Genomic DNA, 16,275 nt, shown 5'->3' with positions numbered 1-16,275 from the left:
TAAGCAGACAGTGAGTGTGGACTTGGCGGATGTTTTCTAGCTTATAGATGTACTGATTGTTTGGGTAAAGAAAAAGCCCCATTAATACCAATTCTTTAAGGATTACTTCACTTACAGAGCATCTTGCTTGATGTCACAAGCTCTTATTGAAACGTTTTATCGGATATTCGTAAGAGCGCAGACTGATGTTAAATGGACTGAACTTATATAGCACTTTCCCAGACATTTTGACCACTCAAAGCACTTTACACTAGAGTCCCATTCACCCATTTAAACACTGATACGCAGATCAGTAGGCAACTTGAGGTTAAGTTCCTTGCCCAGGAGCACATTCACACGTGACAGAAGGAAGCTAGAATCAAACCTGATTATAAAACAACTACTCTACACATTGAGCCACAGTCGCCCCACATGTTAATGCTGACCAGAAGAACTGGTTGATGCAAAAGGTGATGCGAGGGTTTTGCCTGACAGCACCTGATGAAGAAGAACTGGAGAACCTCTTGGCAAGCTGTAGTGGATGATGAGTGTAGCTTCTATAGGACCTGGTAGGAGACAGAAATGCAAAATAGCAAGGAAGTTGGATTATTTCAGAACTGTGATCCAGACAAAAGAGGAGCCAAAATCACAGTATCTGGTACTGTTCTCAGCTAAGAGCGTATCAAACCATCTTGAACTTCAACATTCAACCAGGGTAGGGTTTGGGGTTTGACTAGTTTGCGTGTTTATCTCAGATCTGTGTATAAGCTTGTAACCAGAACTGCTAACCTACATTAAATAGGTTTTCACATTTGAACTCTTGTTTTCCATTCCTCAGACCGAACAAAGCGGAGGGAGGGAGGAGAGCAGCTTGGCGCAGCACAGCAGTGTTGTGAAAGCAGCTCTTCCTGTTGTGTTATCCTGAAACTGGGTGCACAAGGGGTCCAAAAGTATCCTGGTGCCTGTTTTTTTTTTTTTTTTTTTCTTGCTTTCTTTCATTTGGTCCTTGCTGCCCCGCACAGCCATCCCCATTCCTTCAGGAAACTCGTTGGGCTTCAACGACAGCACTAACTGTAGCTGCTTCCTGGCCACTTGACAGAGCCCAGCAGCAAGGCCCACAGCTGAACCTTCGCCCGCAGGTTTTCACTTTCCCCCGCCACGCTGAACCCCATCTTCAACCGCATCCCACATCCATCCTGACCTTCCTCAAACCCAACCGCACGCCCAAAAAACTGTTGCTCATAAATCTTTCGCTACATCTGTAGGAAACCCATTTAGTTGCTGGCACATGTGCAAAGTGCACGCAACAGCTTCTGCAGCATCTCGGCTTTCATAAATTCTCAAAACTTCTTTTTCTATTTATACTTTTTGTTTTCGAAGACATCTGAGATGTCCTCTATAAATTACTTTTGACTAATTACACCTCTCCCTAAAGAGCTGCACAGGAAGAAAATACACAAAAACCTTATGAAATGTCGTTGAAATGTCAGAGCAGTTATGCCCAGCCTCCTTGTGTCAAATCACAAATTATTTTCGTTGCTTCATTTCTTTTTAAATCCCCATTACCAATCTGACCTCTGAAAGATGAGTTGACTTTTGTCTTGCAAATTTAATCTTTTTAAATTTACTGAAATGTGCGTTGTGACTGACAGTTTTATTTAAACTAAATATATAGTTTAATAGAAGGACTTTCCATCTGTAATAATCAGATCTAACCCTTTTTGGATCATAACGATTGTTGCTTTAAGTCATCTCAAACTGAGATTACAATTTCCTAAACGCTTTAGGGAAACAACAGCAAACAAAAAAAGGTTTCCTGAACTGAGAGCAGCAAAACATTTGGATGAGTTGTGAAATCGTGCTGACAGTGAGCAGTCTTTAAGAGGATGTCAAATAGGGAAGAGCAGACTACAAGTGTGTCACAATGTCGGGAGGGGGGTGCATTGGCCCTGTTTCTTCAAAATCAGCCCAGGAAAACTTTAAGTACGGCACCTAAATTCCATCAGTTTCCCTGTTTGTGCTGCGAAGTATGTGGCTCCACAGGCGACCATAACTCTACTGAGGCGTTACAGAATATTTAGATGCAAACGTACCAGTATATTTTCTTTTCTTTTTATGAGTTCCATGGAACAAATAAATCTGAACCTCTGAACAGAACCTGTAAGCGGAAGCACTTGATTAGTAATATTTGCAGTCTATGGTGTAACCGTAAGTGGAAAAAACAGAATGATTCATTGGATTGATTTTTTTTTAAATAGATTTATTGATGTTTTCATGCCTCACCCTGCCCCAAAGCATAGTCATGTGTTTTATTATTGCTCAGAATCTCACACTCACTGCTCACACATTCCTGGAAAAAACAACAACAAAAAAAAACAAACACACAAAGTGTTTAAAAATCACAAACCAAACCCAAAGTCCAGCTTTCATTCACATCATTTGTAAACTGCTCTTGAAACACCAGACGACTGAAGGAGGAGACGCTCGTCCTCCTCAGACTCCTTTTATCTTCCAGTCCGTCGGGGTGACGTCTGGCTGCTCGGCTCTTTGTTTGCTGTCCACAGGCGTCACCGCTCGTCATTTCCAGCGACCATCCTTATCTGACCCTTGACCTTTCCCATAATGCCATGGGTCACCACAGAGGTCTTAGCCCCAAAGCTCTCCTCGCTGTCCGTGTCTCCATAGCAGCTTGATGTTGCTGGGGAGTTGGCCAGGGCGATGACCGAGTCAGCCGAGTCTCTGTGGGCCGTCACCGCGGCGGGGCGGGACGTTGCAAGCGTCTCACGCTGATAAAGAGACTTCTGTCTTTTCCCATCCAACCCGTCCTCGGCGTCGTCCTCGCCCGAGTCCCTGCTCTTGTCCTGGGCCTGGTCGTTGAGCAGAGTGACCAGGAAGTTGATGTACTTGACAGCCAGGCGGAGGATTTCGTTCTTGCTGAGCTTCTTGTCGGGCGGGTGCGTTGGGATCAGTTTTCTCAGCTCAGAGAAGGCCCCGTTCACGTTTTGCTGGCGCCAGCGCTCCCGGCTGTTGGTGAAGACACGGCGGGCAAGTTTCTGAGGAGGGCCTGGTTGGAACACATAAGCACTATGTGAATGCACGAAACTGTAGAGAACAGGTGGATAAAATCTCTCCTCCTATTGGTTTAAAACGACAAATGAGTGCATTTTTCTGCAAATCTTGCAAAAAGGAGCATTCATTTACCACGTCAGAAATTAGACTCGACAAGTACACTTTCCTCTTTAAATTTGAACAATTTTGATATTTTCTCTTATACATTTACCTATTCACCAGAAAGAGATGGTAATGGGAATCAAATAAAGAAAAGCAAAAAATTTAATTATATGAAGTTTGCCTTAAAAGAAAAGAAAAGAAACCAAACAAACAGATTGCATTCATGGGAAAAAGAAAGTCCGTCCACTTTCAATTCTAGGGTTATTTTGCATCTGGACATAATATAAAAATAAAGTTCTGGTCTTTACCAGATTCTACAATTACATAAACATAATGTCATGTATACAAAGTCACACAACAGATTCCACTGTGTCAGCATTTATTAAACAAAATGAAGCCAAATGGAAAAAACTAAGTCCATGAAGTATCTGAAGATTCTTTGGTCTCCAGAGGAGTTCAGGGTCGACTCAAGGACTGCAAGGAGCCCAGGTCCTGTGGCCGCAGATTTTGCCCAACATAGTGCTGTGCATTATGGGTAAACATCTGTACTTTGGTCACATCTGTGGAAAGGGTAATGTTCCAGACATCTTGTGGTTCATTCAGATGAAACTTTATAAACCTGAGTTGTGCTGCCATGTTCTCCTGGCACCTTCAGGTGAATTTGCTAGGATGTCCATTTTGGGGAAGACTGTCAGCTGTCTTAACGGATTTCCACTTGTGAATAATCTTCCTCTCTATAGAAAGATGAAGTCCAGATAGTTTGGAAATGGCCTGTCAGATTGACAGCTAGAAACAGCTGCTTCTGTAAGGTCATTATTAGTGTTTCCTCCTTGGCATTGTGCTTACACACACCTGTACGCTCCAGAGCAGCAATGGTGTACTTAATCCATCCATCCATCCATCCATCCATCCATCCATCATCCATCCACCAATCCATCCATCCATCCATCCACCAATCCATCCATCCATCCATCCATCCATCCATCCATCCATCCATCCATCCATCCATCCATCCATCCATCCATCCATCCATCCATCCATCCATCCATCCATCCATCCATCCATCCATCCATCCATCCATCCATCCATCCATCCATCCATCCATCTTCTTCCACTTAACCAGGGTTGAGTCGCGGGGGCAGCAGCCTAAACAGGGAAACCCAGACTTCCCCAGCCACTTGGACCAGCTCCTCCAGGGGAATCCCAAGGCGTTCCCAGGCCATCCGAAAAACATAGTCCCTCCATTGTGTCCTGGGTCTTCCTCTGGGCCTCCTCCCAGTGGGACGTGCCCAACTTAATTTCACACCTAATTTTAGAACCTGGTGTAGTCCTGATAAGTCCTGATAAAACCCTAGAATTGAAAAAGGATGTGCTTTCTTTTTCCCATGACTGTATGTGTTAATTACAATTTAAATATCAGCCTCCATGTCAGTGCTGTGAAAGCTAAGTTTTGCAACAAAGTTTGAAAAATGCAAACAATTACTGTGACTGTATCAGTATTGATCGTTTATATATTTTTTCCCTCCCAGAAACTCACAGTCGTTGATCTCCATCTCGAAGTGTGATGACGGCCTTCTCTTTAAGCGGCTGTTGTTGATGACACCGAAGTTTCCTCCTGAAGGTCCCAGGTAGGAACTAGAGATAAAAAAAACAAACAAAAAAAACATTAGAAATTAAGAGAAACAACTATAATGTCGAAAACAAGCCATGTTCCTGCATCTTCTTTACTATTAGCACTATTAGGTGCTGCTACTTTAGGAAAATAGATATTTAGGGTCTTTTGGAAACACTAGAGGATGGTAAAGATTGATAACTGTGATTTAATGTGCCTTTAGAAGTTCAGCTGAGCACCCTCCACACTCTGCTCTAAAGAAATGACATGATTTTTCGTCAAAGGAAGATAAAACATATCAGTTTTCTGCTGCTTTAGCTTAAAGTAATGAGGAACATAGTCTTATTCAAAGACATCCATGAAAGATGGGGAAGCCAGAAATCAATCCACTGTGAAAAATGTGAAAAGAAGTTCTTTTTTAAGTCCTGTATAAAAAAGTTGGTTGTGAAACAGAAACCATATGAACAATACCCACTAAGAAGTGTTATTGCTGGGTTAAAGCTGTTGGCTCATAAGTTGGGTTGTTTTGACCCAATATTGGGTCAGCTGTTTTTAGTGTGTAGGAGGGTTCTAATGAAGACTGCAGATTAAGGAAATGAGGAACTTCTAATTTCTGGACCCCAAAACAACTTAAAGCAATCATTGTAGCCATTTGTCTGTTTGCTACATTTACATAGCTTTAAATGGGATTTCATCAGATTCTAAAAAGAAACACAGAAAAACACCCTCACTGGTCCAACTCATTTGAAGCAACCAAAGCATGAGAAATACTTTTTTTTTTTTTTTTTTTATCACAGCACACATCCGTTGGTTTCACGTAACAGGCTCCTGTCAGTCATCATGGGAAGTCATGAAACTCCAGTAGTTGAGGTTTCATATAAAACAGAAACTTGGCATCGTCACTGCTAACGTCTCAGTATTATTGCAGGTTTGATAGTTTGCTTTTCACGTCTGATCAGATCAGATAAAGACTGACATTTTATGTTTTCAAACTTATCCCTTTGACTACACTCTAAAATACTTAAAACTTCTTTCAGATTTCTTTGTTTCCGGTGTTCAAAATGCAGCTTTTAGCATTAGTTGACCAGTTACATTATTTTACTAGATACTTGATGAGACTATTGAAATAATTTGCAGGCGCTGTGATTTGTAAAGATATAGGAGTTAAATTACGCAGTTACACTTTTTTTTTTATAATTGATCATTAGGTTTTAGAGGGATATTTCAGATCTGTTGAAGTGGGGTCCTGTGGAAGGGTTATGAACAAATAATATCTTATCTGTTCTGAATAAATCTTTGAATGACTTCAGTCTGTAGAAATGGAGTTTAATTTTGACCCGAGTGACAGTCTGATTCAAAGCAGTTTGGATTCCTGTTATTTTAAAATAGCTTTAATCTAAAACAAATATAGTGGTTCAAGCAAATGCCATCTCATAAACTTACGTTGCTGTCAGTGTTGCATTACACAAATATTATGATAATTCTCCTGAAAGCAGCTCAGTCTGCACCAGAAGTGCTACAGCTAGCTGCTGCTTCTAGGTAAATGTGAAACTGACCACAATGCAAAGGAAAATAAAGTAGCATTTGTATGAACCGCTTAGAAATATTTTAAATGGGGGTTGTTTTCAAACAGCAGCCATCCATGTTGGTCTTGGTCACTTTTAAAGATCTGTCAGCTCTTCAACCCATTCAGAGTTAAACTCTATATCTCACGTTCAATGACAACACTTGTGATACTAATTGTTTGTGATCATTCCGCAGAATCCGAACTAAATTTTCCATACCATTGCTATAAGGCATCAAAATGTTCCCATTTTAAGATTTAAGATAATTCCTAGGTGTGATGTGTTTGAGTTCAAGATGTTTTTAGGCAAGAATAAAAATCACGGTGCAGAGCAAGAATGAATTTAAATACGAGCCTTTCTCACCTGGTGAGGAAGGGGGGTGCAGGCAGGTACTGCTGAGCCAACAGGGGCCCGGAGGGAACAGCTGACGGGCCTCCGGGACCCCCAGATAATCCTGAACTTACGGGGCCAACCATGGATAAAACACTGGGTTGGCCCCGCCGGATGTCCCCGAGGGGCCCGTGTATGAGGTTGGGAATTGGGTGCAGGGCAGTCAGAGGGGTGTTGGGGAGCGGCAGGGGAGGCTTGCTGTGACCGAGGCTGATGACTGGAATGTGTGGAGGGAGAGGCGACGATGATGATGATGATGAAGGGGCGGCTGCGGTGGAGGTTGGAGGCGGTAGAGGACATGGGGAGGTCTTGGCCGGTGCTGGGAGGAGGGGAGGTGGCGAGGACAGACTTGGCGACCCGTCTGTCGGAGCAGCAGAGGTACTTCTTAGTTTGTCCGCCTCGTTCTCCTGCTCTGTCTCCATGACGACAGGCTCAGGCGCATCAGTTGTACCGACTTGGTGGTTGCTTAGCACTGCTGTCAGGATGATGGGAGGCTGAGCTGAGGTGGAGACGTTCTCTGTGTGCCTTGATTTACCGGGATGGGAGGTTGTGATAACGTTTGAGGGGGCTGAGTTTGAGGTCTGCAGGGGACTGTGCTGCTCCACGGACGCACAGGACGGTGGAGAGGCGGACGAAGATGAGGAGGAAGGGGAGGCAGGGCGAGGTAATTCGTGGGGTGAGGCAGGTGGAGCGGAGAGTTTCAGTTTCTCCATCATGATGGCGAAGTCTTCGGAGTGAAACCCGTCACCGTGATACACCTGTTCCGCTCAGAGTGTGGGTGTCCTCGTTCCTATAATGAGCTCATGTCCAAGCTTGCCTTGTTGAGTGCAAAACCTTCTGACTTTTTATTGTTCCTCACGTAAAACTCAGGTTTTCCCTTGACGATCCTGAAATCCATCAGTTGCGTTTCTTTCTGCCTGTGTCAGCATGCAAGTCTTTTGTGTCAGATGCAGCTTTATTTGGCTCCTTATCCAGATCTGCACACTTTTATAAATCACACATTTAAAATCACAACTAACAAACAGGCATTTAGAAGCTTTTAAGTCTTCATAGAAACTACTTCATTGTTTCAGGCATGAAAAAACTCCCTAAAGGTTTCATTTTAATACATCCTGACACATTTTCCTCTCACCTCTGATAGCTTTTGTTTCAACTGTAGTATAAATTTGACCCCTATTGTGTGTGTTGCAGTCCATATATACAAAGTCTATTTATTTGCTGTTGATTCTGGCTCCAGCGTGTAGTAGTCGCGGCCGTCGTGTTGCGATTTAAATTTGGTCTGAATGTCAGTATTTTTCCTACAGGGCTTCCTGAGTGGCAAATTGTAGGTTTTGAATGAGTCCCCAGCGGCTGCTCTGTATGAGTCTATCTGTCTGTCGGTGTCTGACTGAGGCTAAAGAAGTCAAAGGACTCAAAGCGCTGCAGATCATCGAAGACTGGATGGATATCAAAGAGTCTGTCAGACAAAAGAAAAAGGACAAAAAACACTCAGGATACATAAAATATTTGGAGAACATTTTTTGCAAAAACAGGATGTAATGTGCAAGAAAGGTCAAAACAGACAGAAGTACGCAGTATGTCGAGTTTTGCACACGAAAATTAATTTTTTTTTTCATGTATCACCTTCGATGGGACTTAAAAACGCTGAATATTGAGGAACTTCATGACTCTACTTTGAGTAAAGGGTAGTTGTTGGTTGTTTTCCCCCTGCGCAATTCAAAGCACATATATTTTCTCAGATTTTGCAATCGCAGTTGTTCCCGTTTTTTTTTTTTTTTTTTTTTCCATTTCTAGCCGTCACGACTATATTTTGGACAGTTCCGTCTTTCTCAGTGACGTCTCGGGACGACACTTACAAACAGTTTTAAATAATACCTCTTTGTAAATTTGATGTTAACATATCTTGGTTAACACAAGCGACAGGGAAGCAGCACAAAGACAAGATAAATATCTAACTATATTTTAAATAGAAACAAACAAAGAAATAAATGATAGCTTATTCTGAAAGCAAATGCAAAACTATTTTATACTTGAACTTTTTTTTTTTTTTAAACCCCATCTAAAGTAAATATCTTGTTATTTTTTCTATGTTGGTATAACATTCAATGCTTTAAAAATATATTTATGAAAATTTTAGTTTTTACTGCATATCTGTTTGAATTTGTCCAATGTTTGTTTGTCTTAATTTGTCCATTTCTATTTAATTGTCATAATGCTGAATCCTAATAGTTTAATTTATTTTAAAGGTAACACATACTCACTAAAGTCCAGTTAAAAAGTTATTTTTGATTTTAAAAAATCCTAATTTTTTAACAACAAGTTAACCTAATTATCTGTTATAAACAGAATTATTTTTATCATTACCTAATTGTATTAAAGGTCCGTACAGATGAGCTGCACATACCATATGGTACAGTCAGCAGAACCGTCTGTTTTATTTCAAATTTCTTCTTGAAGCTGTAAACAAATAACAGAGTGTGTAAACAAAGAAAGATTTTGAATATATAAAAGCTAATCGAAGTATTCTGAGTACTTACAGTCACATAATGACATCCAGAGCTTCTCGTCTGTCTGTCTGTCTGTCTGTCATGTATAATCCGTCAGAGTTGAAGTGATCTGTGAACGCACATGTTGTCTCTGCGCGGCGCTTTATGTTGTTTCCCTCCTCCTTCTGGTGGCTTGCAGTCCATACAAGCCTGTCAGTGTCTGTCTGTCAGTGTCTCAGGTCAGAACTGTCTGACACCGCTCCAAAAAAAAAAAGCTCAAACTCCCATTAGATGATCCAAATATTTCATACAAATATTTAAAAAGAGAAGGCTGTGTGTGAAACAAACACAGCTGTTTGTTTTTGGTGGGAAGCTGCTCCTTTGAACAAAGACACAGATAGATGGTTTGGGTCTCTTCTGTCCCCGCCACACACACACACACACACACACACACCCTTACTGTCCCCATGTCATTTTCACCTCTCTGCCTTTCGCCGCCCTGTCTGTCCCCATCCCTCTTCTTCGCCAAGAGGACACAATGATCAAGCTGGATGCCAGAGTTCTGGCTCTGGCAAATGTGAGGTGGNGGAAGGGAACCATGTTGCGAGGAGAGTTTTCCGCTCCCTGCTGGACAAGAGGATGTGCTCGTACAATGTGGTGGCTGCTGATAAGGGCCTCAAAAGCTGTCTGTGGTCTGTAGATAAGGAACCACCTCTACCCCTCCTCTACCCCCATTACTAACACACACACACACACACACACGTCTACGCACACATGCATGCAAACACACAAACATGGCACCCGAATGGTCAGTCCCAGACTTTGGAGGGAATATTGGACTATTTCCAGAGACCTGTGTGCCATTGCTGCTACATCATAATGTATTAAACAGAGAGTGCAGCGTTCAAACACGCAGAGGGTTTTACTCACTCACCTACAGTGTGTGTGTGAGTGTGTGTGTGTGTGTGTGTGTGTGCATACGTACACAAAGCCACGCATGGCACCATCAGCTGATGGAAGATCTTCATTTAAAATATCTGCTTTTATCAATCAGGGAAAATCCCCAACAGAATGTTTTTGTTACGGTGATACTCACAGGACCTGAAGCAGATCCAGCTCTTTAACCAGCATGGTGAAAACCGGAGAAATTGCATTTTCTCCAAAAATGCAGAGTGAATGTTGAAGTCTGAAGGAAATTTAGTAAAGAGGCTAAAACTGCATTGTTCAAGGAAGAAGAAGCAGAAAAAAAACTAAAAGCTAAAAGGAGAAACAGATTAGTTAAAAGCTAAAAGTATCAAAAGGCTGGATAAAAGTAGCAGAATGTTAGCTAAATATCGACAGTACCTGAGGCTTTCAGAGACCAGTGTTTCTGAAAGAATTGGAGAGAACTCCATGAATTTCTTTGTGGACAATATTTGTAAATAAAAATTAAATATTTTGAACAGTATAAAAGCTACAAAAACCAAAAGTCACAGCACCTCTCTCCTGAGTGATATATTTGATATTTTATTTATACCCTAACCCTGAAACGTGGGCAATCATGGAATTGTGTGTGTATGTGTCTCATGAACCACTGGATGTGTTTTTATGAAACGTTCAGAAAGCAGGTGTAGATCTACAACTAATTGACTTCTTGAGTCAGCCCCACTCAAGATGGCCGCCACAGCTAATCAACCTTGGCAGACAGAAACTTTGTTCTAACTCTGACAGTTTGCCACCAGATTTGTTGTGGTAGTAGCTGAGAGCTGTCTCCAACACATTTGCTGAACACTACTTGATCTTATAAGATCTTTAAAACTTTGGCAAGGTGGCAGGACATATGGATTCCTTTAAGGAAACCTACTAATATCACAAAAATATGTTGGTTTCTGCTATTAATGTGTGAGACATTAAAGTGAACTGAATTTATTTGGGATATGAACGTAAATAATAGGCCATTTTGGAGAAATTCATTCACAAGCTGCATTTGAAACATTGTAATATAGAAAAATCCTTTGCAGTGTGTTAGACTTTAAACACATTTCTTCATGAAAGGCCTAACTCTTAAGGTTTTTGGTCCCTGTTTTTGCTCTGACATCAGAACTCGCAGCCACGTCACTAATGACCAGTACGCGAGTCAGCGTCGTGGTAACTTTCCTCTCCGAGAGCTCTGAACTTCCTTCCTGGAGCCCATCAGCTGTTTTCCTCTGTATCAACCTATTCCACTTCGTTTCTTCCCAATCGGCGGCTTTAAATGTGCGTCTCTGTCACCTTCAGGGTCAGAGATCCTTCCATCTCCCCCCACCCCGCTGAACATTTCCTTCTTAGACAAACCAGGCACAAAAATCAGAGCCTTCACAGCTACCTGACCTTTAGGGTCCTGAGAAAGAAAACAGTTCGGTGAGCTATAAATCTGTCATCTGTCCCATCATCGTCATGCTCATTGTTTCTCTTCTGTCCTTTGTCATCTTTACCGGCATCATCATCATCATCATCATCATCATCATCATCATTATAAACAGTAATGGCTGAGTCTGTTTAAACAAGAGTGCAGACAGAGCCGTGTATTGGCTGTCACACGTTTTTGCGCCTGACACCTGTGGTTCTGGTTGGCCGCCCTCGCCATGCAAGAAAAACGTTGTAATGGCTCGGTTGCGCTCGCAGATGCGGCGCGAATTTGCCTCTGACATATAAAAAGCCACTCGAGGGACAGAAAGAAATCATTTGGGATTTAGCTTTTCCTGTTCTTTACAGTCTGTTCTTCTGGTGAAGATAATCTGATCTGAGGATGCTCTCTTACTGAGGCTCTTTAAAAGACTTGTTGTTGTGTTGTTTTTTTTCCCCCGTCTTGAGATTTCTTCAAACTGTGATCCTGATAAACCTGTGAGTGCAGAATTGTTTTATTTTGTTGACATTACCTGCCTTGTGCTCATGGGGAATCATGAATAATGAGCATTGACGAACTCTTTTTACTGTTTGTTCTTGTTCTGTTTCTCTCAGCATTTTTGTCCTTCCCAGCTTTTGAAAAACTCAAAGAAATGCTCCATCGTATGGCACGTTATATGACACTGACAAATTTTGCAAATAAGTCCCAGAAATGTCCACACATACAGCTGGATTTTGGCAAAGCCAATGAAAAAGCCCAATCTTCGTTAGAGCTCTATAACACATTTCACAGCAGAGTCATCGTTCAGAGTTTAAACAGGTTACAGAAAGTTGGATTTAGTATACCTGAGCTGGCATTTTAAAGTATTTTACAGTTTTTAAACAATTACAGTTTAGGTTTTATGATTTTTTTGAGATTTTACCACAGAGTGTTCAACTTATTGCCACACATAGCTGCTTCTGAGCTCTCTCAACTTTCCAATTTTTCCTTTTTTTTGCAAGCAAGTTCTTCTTATTCCCACAACCCTTACACTTCCTATCCAGTGTCTACATTAAAACATAGTTATTTTTGTCTTCTTTCACTCAGTGTTTCACTGTCTCTCACTGCTACAGGACATCTGGCTTTCTATCAAATCAGAGTGCAGAGACTACACACATCCTAAACAACCTTTGACCTTTAAACAACCTAAACCTTTAAACAACCACTGTATCTGAGCTCTGAATTTTCTCCTCAAAACTGGACGTGAAGGGTCTTTTTTTTATCTCGTCAAATCTCCAAACTCATACACTGTAGACACATAAAAATTGACGTGTTACATCCAGATGCTTATGCCACTTATGGTTCACAAGATTTTCTAGTTCATCTCATAGTTTTTGCACAGTTCCTGTTTGTTTGAGGCTTACTTATTAGGTTGTGTTTCTGTCTGCTTCTCTTATGCTTGCTGTCTGGTAGTAAGAGACACAAGTGTGTGGTTACCATGGTGATCTTGGTTCTCCTTACACGTCTACAGGACGTCTGCATTTGTCACCTTAGATAATTACAAAAGTAAGACCCAAATTACTGAAAGGTGACGTATGTTGGCCCGATTCAAAGATCCTGTGGATTTTGTATTTTAATTACTACTGCTGGTATGTGTTTTAAAAGTGTTGAGATTGTAATGGTTTCAGTCACACTTTATAGAAAATACAAGAACAAAACCTGAATAAAGACAATTGTAAAAGTGTTTGAATGTGTCCGTAGTTAAAAAATACTTTACACAATTGAACAAAGCGTACAACATTAACGTCTAAACAACCAAACATTTCTTAGAGTCATTTCCTTCCTTATTTTAAGGGTTTGTTTTGTTTTCACAGCCACGTTTGTGTTTAAACCAATGATACCTTTCATGAGGTAAATACAGTTTTCATGTGCTAAAAATGGCAAAAACAAAAGAGGCAACCAGACTTTGACTACAAACGACTGGAGAACGCAGCTGTAGTTTCATTTAAATCCGGTCAAACTTATAAAACTGGGAGCTGGTTTTCACCTAATCAGTTTTACATGTTGTCCTTTCAAGGCTTTTTTTTTTCTTCTTTTCTTTTCTTTTCTCACATAGTCACAGTTTTCTCTGGAACAGCCACAAGATGAATTGTTGACTCTCTCATTAAGGGCCAGCCTGAGCGCTCAAACTGTAAATAGGGAATAATAATAGAAACAAACGATAACAGACAGCTTCCGCTTTTCCCTTGAGTGAGGAAGAAATCAAGAGAGGATTGTTTTAATCTCAGAGCAGAGCCGTTACGCCCTCCTCCTGGCTAAAATAGGAATATTGGCGGGGGGGGGGGCTTTGAGAGAAGTGTGTGTGTTCTTGGTTTTTGTTACCTTTTTAGGACCTTTTTCTGAATCACCTATCATGTCAGGATTGGTAGTGTTGTAAAAGAAAACTAATTTCCAGGCACTATTAGATGACATCACTCAAACGGGTTTATTTATGTATGGTGCACGACATACACAGAGCCTTAAAGACAATTAACAACAGAGTCCCAGGTCCGAAAGGGAAGCTCTGAATCGAAGCTCTCCCTTCAGAGTCCACACAGGAGCTTATATCTAAGATATTAGAATGATGGTAAGGTGAGGAGGAGACAGGAAGCAAGGTCAGTCTGGTTTCAGTGAAGAGAAACAGAGTCATTTGGTGAAAACCTCATAGGCTGGAATCCATGCATAACACAGTCAGGTGTTATCTAATAAAAAACTTGGCACCACAGTAGTCCTTATGGCAGGGGTGGGCAATCCTGGTCCTCGAGGGCCACCATCCTGCATGTTTTCCTTCCCTGCTCCAACACACCTGATTCAGAGGTTAAATGACCTCTTCATGTTCTGCAGAAGCCTGTTAATCACCCATTGATTCAAATCAGGTGTGCTGGAGCATAGAAACAAGTGAAACATGCAGGATAGAGGCTCTTGAGGACCAGGGTTGACCACCCCTGCCTTATGGGGACCAAAGTCAGGTCCTAATGTCATCTTTTTGGGTTAGATTCACAGCTAAGATGTGATTTTCTTTGTTACTAGGATAGAAATATAAACGTGTACGTATGTGCGTGTGTTCAGGTGATGTGTTTCAAAAGAATACTATGGACAATATCAGTACCTTTCAAGCTTTACACTTATGTTTTTATTCCTACGAGCTGATTGTTAGAGGATTCAGGGAAACCGCCAACATCCCAAAACATGACAGCATCAAGTCATCGGTTTGTGGTCATAAATGAGCGGTGTGGATCAGTGGACTTGTAGCCCCGGTAACTACAAAAACTTTCTGTTTTTGTTTTTATTTTAAAACGTTACATATTCTGGTTTCATTTGGAAAAAAAGCAGCACACCACGGCTTCTAGTGAGGTGCTGATCATTGTAGAAAGACTAAAAGGATCATCGAAAGCTGAAGACAACGTTGCACACTCCACCTAATGTCTGTTTCGTTTAATTAAACCTCACCTGATCAACACTCTGATGCCGAAACATTATTTGAAGGGACACATTGTTTTCAGGCACCACAAAAACTGAGCCAAGGCGTTGTTTAAACAAAGTTTAATGAAGATGGCAGAAAGTAGAAAAAAAAAGCTGTGGTTTAGTTTTCTTGGTTCAGTAGAACCAGCTATTCCAGTAACGATGTTCTGTATGACTGCACTTCTATTGTAGTTTTCACAAAGATATGTGGCTAAATTTAACCGGTTTGAAACCGGTCTTAAAAATCACTTAAACAAGACATTAAAAGGCTCTGCGAGCTCAGTCATGTGACCGGGAGAGGTAATTTTATCTGGTGTGGTGCAGCACGAAACTGCTTGGCTTTTCTCTTTTCTCTTGTTGTGCAGATTTTACCATCTGACACTAAAACTACGTTTTCTCCTTTAGTTTTTGCTTCCAAGCAGTCAGACCTTCTTTAATGCTTTTGTAATGTTCGTAATCATCAGTGCTTCGTGTTTCTGAAGGCTTTGGCAGCTCCTTCACTTGGGTTTAGTCCAGTACATGATCATTTTCAGAGGAATTCTTGTTTGTTCAACCTTCATTATGACCTATGTGTCGATGTCTCAACACGTAATAATGTTGGGTACCAGGTTGGGTTTGCTTCCTTTTCAGCTCTGACCAGCAGAGGGCGCCAGAGGCCGGTTTTCCTTGGGGAGGGTGCCAGTAGGTGCCTGCTGTACACACCTGGCTCCAATCATCATCTAGAGTATTTAAGCGGCAGGCTCCCGCTCTTCACCGCCAGAGTGTTTTACCAATTGTGGTACCTCCAGCCTTTCTACTGCTCGTCTCATTGCGATCGTTTCTTGTAGCCTTCTAGACCTTACCTGTTGTTTTGTGATTCCTTCCAGGACATCTTCAAGTTTCCTCAGAGATTTCCTGTTTTCGAGCCAAGAGGAGAGTCCCTTCGCGACGCGGGGAGCGAGACTCGCCGACTACCACCTGAGTCCGCCCCGAAGCTCCCGGGAGCTCGCTCTCTCCCTCTCACTCACGAGTCTGCCCGTTTTCTCATCCCTCTCCTAGTCAGCCTCTGCTCCAAGCTGCAGCCTGGAACCGGAACCCCTTCCTGACCAGAAATCATTACTACAAGTAAGCTCCGAACCCATACAAGCAGCCTGTTTTCCTACGGTCATTGAACTCACCCCCGCTCTCTGTTTGTGTGCAGCCAAGCCAGTTTCCCACCGCTGCTTCCCGACTGCGGAGGATTAGAAC

General features: G+C 41.8%; 1 protein-coding gene across 5 annotated transcripts; it reads right to left on the bottom strand.

The window, feature by feature from the left end:
• Positions 1 to 2,218: 2,218 nt before the first annotated feature.
• On the bottom strand, positions 2,219 to 9,777 carry lyl1 (LYL1 basic helix-loop-helix family member). 5 transcript variants are annotated; one of them, XM_017430428.3, is made up of 5 exons: positions 9,255 to 9,777; positions 9,082 to 9,174; positions 6,691 to 8,173; positions 4,688 to 4,785; positions 2,219 to 3,043 (listed from the first exon to the last, which is right to left on the bottom strand). In XM_017430428.3, exons 3-5 carry the CDS (start codon positions 7,431 to 7,433, stop codon positions 2,547 to 2,549), a joined length of 1,338 nt encoding a protein of 445 aa, XP_017285917.1. In that variant the 5' UTR covers positions 7,434 to 8,173; positions 9,082 to 9,174; positions 9,255 to 9,777; the 3' UTR covers positions 2,219 to 2,546. The 5 variants fall into 5 exon arrangements, with proteins under 5 accessions (XP_017285917.1, XP_017285918.1, XP_017285916.1 ...); XM_017430429.3 differs by having other exon boundaries at positions 9,122 to 9,174; XM_017430427.3 differs by lacking the exon at positions 9,082 to 9,174 and having other exon boundaries at positions 6,691 to 7,701; positions 7,850 to 8,173.
• Positions 9,778 to 16,275: the final 6,498 nt, after the last annotated feature.

This window comes from Kryptolebias marmoratus, linkage group LG3, assembly GCF_001649575.2.
Source record: "Kryptolebias marmoratus isolate JLee-2015 linkage group LG3, ASM164957v2, whole genome shotgun sequence".
Taxonomy (NCBI): domain Eukaryota; kingdom Metazoa; phylum Chordata; class Actinopteri; order Cyprinodontiformes; family Rivulidae; genus Kryptolebias; species Kryptolebias marmoratus.
Note: the sequence above shows the minus strand (reverse complement) of the source record. Positions and strands in the feature narration are given on the sequence as shown.

Bases quoted from the DNA above. Each gene is read 5' to 3' on its own strand.
- lyl1 (XM_017430428.3), bottom strand. From the start codon at position 7,433: ATGATGGAGAAACTGAAACTCTCCGCTCCACCTGCCTCACCCCACGAA. The intron at 4,786-6,690 runs GTGAGAAAGGCT...TTTTATCTCTAG, and splicing joins GCACCCCCCTTCCTCACCAG to TTCCTACCTGGGACCTTCAG. The intron at 3,044-4,687 runs GTGAGTTTCTGG...TGTTCCAACCAG, and splicing joins CGAGATGGAGATCAACGACT to GCCCTCCTCAGAAACTTGCC.